This window comes from Hippocampus comes, unplaced genomic scaffold (assembly GCF_001891065.2).
Source record: "Hippocampus comes isolate QL1 unplaced genomic scaffold, H_comes_QL1_v1.1 scaffold53, whole genome shotgun sequence".
NCBI lineage: Eukaryota > Metazoa > Chordata > Actinopteri > Syngnathiformes > Syngnathidae > Hippocampus > Hippocampus comes.
The window spans coordinates 303,791-306,952 of NW_017805707.1; the positions used below are offsets into that span (position 1 = coordinate 303,791).

The following is a 3,162-nucleotide window of genomic DNA, read 5'->3' on the forward strand; positions in this document are numbered from 1 at the left end:
GGGGGGGGGGGGTGTCTGGTCAAAACCCCGAGCCCCTTTCACGTTGTCCATCAAACGGGAATCTTGCTTAAAAAGCTGCGCATGGGTTGAAAATATTAACAACCGAAGCAAGTGTTATTCAAGTATGGATCCCGCTTCATTGGGCTTGATTTTTGGCACGGACAAATGAATGCCGGTTATGTCTCTGATGGGCCAATTGCGCGGAAATCCCTGTTTGAAAGGGGCAACTCTATCTTTCCACCTTTGTAGATAACGGGAATTACCCTTGGCTTTGCCAAGAGAATCCAGGTGAACATGAGGTACGGACCCTCCAAGATCATCACGTAAGTTGCATTTTTGTACGTTTGGGCTTTGGCGTTTTGCGGCCATCGGTATGTACCCGCTCTTGCTATCGATGTTCTGCTTGTGCGTAGGGTGTTGAAGAAAATCAACGAAAGCATCATTTTCCCTTTGGTCTGGATGAACGAGGTAACGACACCGATGCCGCCGCACGCAATCTTTTGGGCTTTTTCTCAACGCGTCCGACGTTTTGGTTTCAGACGGCGCAACTGGACGACGATTCTGCGAGCCTGCTCAAGGAGGAGCTGGTGGACCGGATCAAGATGCTGGACGTAGTCCAGAAGGTCCTGCTGGGCGCGGGCCTGGCCGTCTTCGCCCTTTGCCTCATTTCGTACATCGCCGTTCGGTGCAACGATGAGTCGGAAACCGTTTGATGCTGCTCTTTTGATACGGACTTATTATTTACAATGTCCCCCGTCACTTTGATAGTCATACTGTGATTTTTGTAAAGGGTAAAACTTGACTTTGAGTCGTGTCACTTTAATTCAAACAATCAGGGATTCGGGGCCTTCAAGTGCAATCCGAGAAGCCATTTCAAGGCTACGTGATGTCCGACATAATAATTCTGTTGATTTGTGTTTATAAGTTTTGTTGCTTCAAAGGAATAAAAGCAAAAGTATCGCTTTGTTCCCTTTTACCATAAGCGCTATGCTATGAGCGGGATATGGCTTTATTGAGTCGAAATGCCTGGGAAAGAATAACAAAAAAAGATTTCTTTGACTTATCCTGTGTGAATTGTGCGAGAGAACGCGTACTCAGCAAAGTGTCAGACGGCAGATCGATGGCTGACGCTACGACGTGACCAGAAAGAACACCAAAGTGCATTCATATTCAAAAGCAAGACTTTTTATACTGCACACCAACACTGAAAAATATCACTCAGGAAACGGAAGCTAGCTATCAGTAGCTTAGTTAGCATCAAACAAACGCCACTGGAAGTGTTATTCTGAACGACTCAATGACAAATGAAGGTCATTATTGAGACTGTGTGAAAAGGCCTCAAATAATTTCAATGTAAACTTTGCGGTTTTGTTGCTAACGCCCGTTAACTAGCGCAAAGCTAACAAAATTACAACCAAGGACAAGAATTGAAATCTTTCTTTAGAAACCAGTTTTTTTAAGACGCGGTACTGTGGCGTTAGCGTGTTAGCTTAGCTTCGAAGCTCACAGAGATGCAATCTCAGCTAAACACATTTATTCAGGACATCAGTTCCACGAATAAATAGAAAGGGTTGCTTACATGGTGCTTGAAACGCCACGTCCCTAGCGACATTAACTGATGATCTGCAAAAAATAAAATAAAATAAAAATCACATTCAAATCAAGTGTCTGCGAATTGCAGATACCGTCATATTGTATTTACACAGAAGAAGAGCGCGTATTCACATTAAATAAGAGAACGTAATCTTTATCATCACCTCCCTGAACTTGGCCGTGGCGGTGAGTGAGAGCCGCGCAGCTGTGCGGTGATGGATTACGCCGAGCGCATCGATGAGTCGGCCGTATCCTTTGCAGAGGCCAAATCCAACACCGTTAATCACGCCGCCCCCATCCCGTATACAGTAGATGCCAAACGTAACCAGATGAATCACCCCCACCGAGCACAAATCATCCTGATTAAACAACATGAACCTTAAAACAAAAAGTGCTGGTGCATGGCGCCGTCATGGAACCCTCCCCCCGATAACAAATCATCCCGATTAAACAACATGAACCTTAACGCTAACAAAAAGTGCTGGTGCATGGCGCCGTCATGGAACGTTGCATAACCCTTTGGCAGTCGACAATATTGATAAGAGCGTTTACTTGGAGTGTCAGCACGGCCGATGCAAATCTGTTTCTAATCAGATCAGTCCGCTTATAAAAAAAGTGCCCTTCTGTCCTTTGTGCGCATCATCTTTGTTTACCCCCCCTCCGTTTTTCAGCAAGTGGAAGAACAAAAGCTTCAAAACAGGAGGGAGTCGAACAAGGATTTGAAGGAATCTTATTCGATGCATGGAATGTTTATTCGCATGAGCGTTGTCTAAGCATTTGCCTGGGACTTGCTCTTGTCAACCTTTCGACTGGTTATCAACTGCTCAGATCGCCTCAACTGATACCTGCCTCTTGCCTGACTGAACATTAAACCCTGGCTCAGCGTATATAAGCGTTGTTCTGGGGAGAAGTGCGCACCTTCTACCTGGCATCGGCCAACGCTGACGCCGAAGCCTGCGATAGGAGGCGCGCACAAAAAGAGAGAGACCGCGGAAACGCAGCCGGGCGCACGCAGAGAGAGATGGGCTGCTGTAACAGGAGGTGCGCACTCCTCACCGGAGCCGTCGTCGGGGCGGCGGTGGCCCTGCTGGGGGGCATCCTGATCCCGGTGGGGAACAATCTCATCGAGGAAACGGTCTTGCAGGTATGTGGTACCGCACGGAGATCAAGGTGAAATCGATCCGGCTCCGGGGAGTTGCTTGCGTCTGACAAGGCGGTGACAAGGGAAAAAAAAAAAACAAAAATGTCAGCAACCATCTGTGCATCAGTCTGGTTAAAAATAGTCTTATCTGCCGGGCCGTGCGCGGGGATCAAGGAAGCCGTGATCGCACCCGGAACGCCGGCGTATGAGAACTGGCTGTCACCGGGGGGAGCAGTCTACAGACAGTTCTGGTTCTTCAACGTGCAAAACGCCAGGGAGGTGGTGGAGGAAGGTGCCGCACCGGTGGTGGCGGAGAAGGGACCTTACACCTACTTGTAAGGTTTGACTCCCCCAACCCGACGACCGAGTCTTGATGTCTTTTGCACCGACGACAAAACTCTCTCAGGACCAGGTACTTACCCAAAGCG

The 3,162-nt window shown here is 48.0% G+C and overlaps 2 protein-coding genes across 2 annotated transcripts in view; both read left to right on the forward strand.

The window, feature by feature from the left end:
• Positions 1-182: 182 nt before the first annotated feature.
• On the forward strand, positions 183-967 carry LOC109523692 (platelet glycoprotein 4-like). Its single transcript, XM_019883028.1, has 3 exons — positions 183-323; positions 414-468; positions 540-967. Exons 1-3 carry the CDS (start codon positions 295-297, stop codon positions 711-713), a joined length of 258 nt encoding a protein of 85 aa, XP_019738587.1. The 5' UTR covers positions 183-294; the 3' UTR covers positions 714-967.
• A 1,309-nt stretch (positions 968-2,276) lies between these two features.
• LOC109523653 (platelet glycoprotein 4-like) overlaps positions 2,277-3,162 on the forward strand; it is a 3,419-nt gene continuing 2,533 nt past the window's right edge. Inside the window, exons 1-3 of the mRNA XM_019882948.1 lie at positions 2,277-2,737; positions 2,909-3,069; positions 3,141-3,159. Coding sequence (XP_019738507.1) covers positions 2,615-2,737; positions 2,909-3,069; positions 3,141-3,159 — 303 coding nt within the window. The 5' untranslated portion in view covers positions 2,277-2,614. The remainder of the gene's footprint in view (positions 2,738-2,908; positions 3,070-3,140; positions 3,160-3,162) is intronic.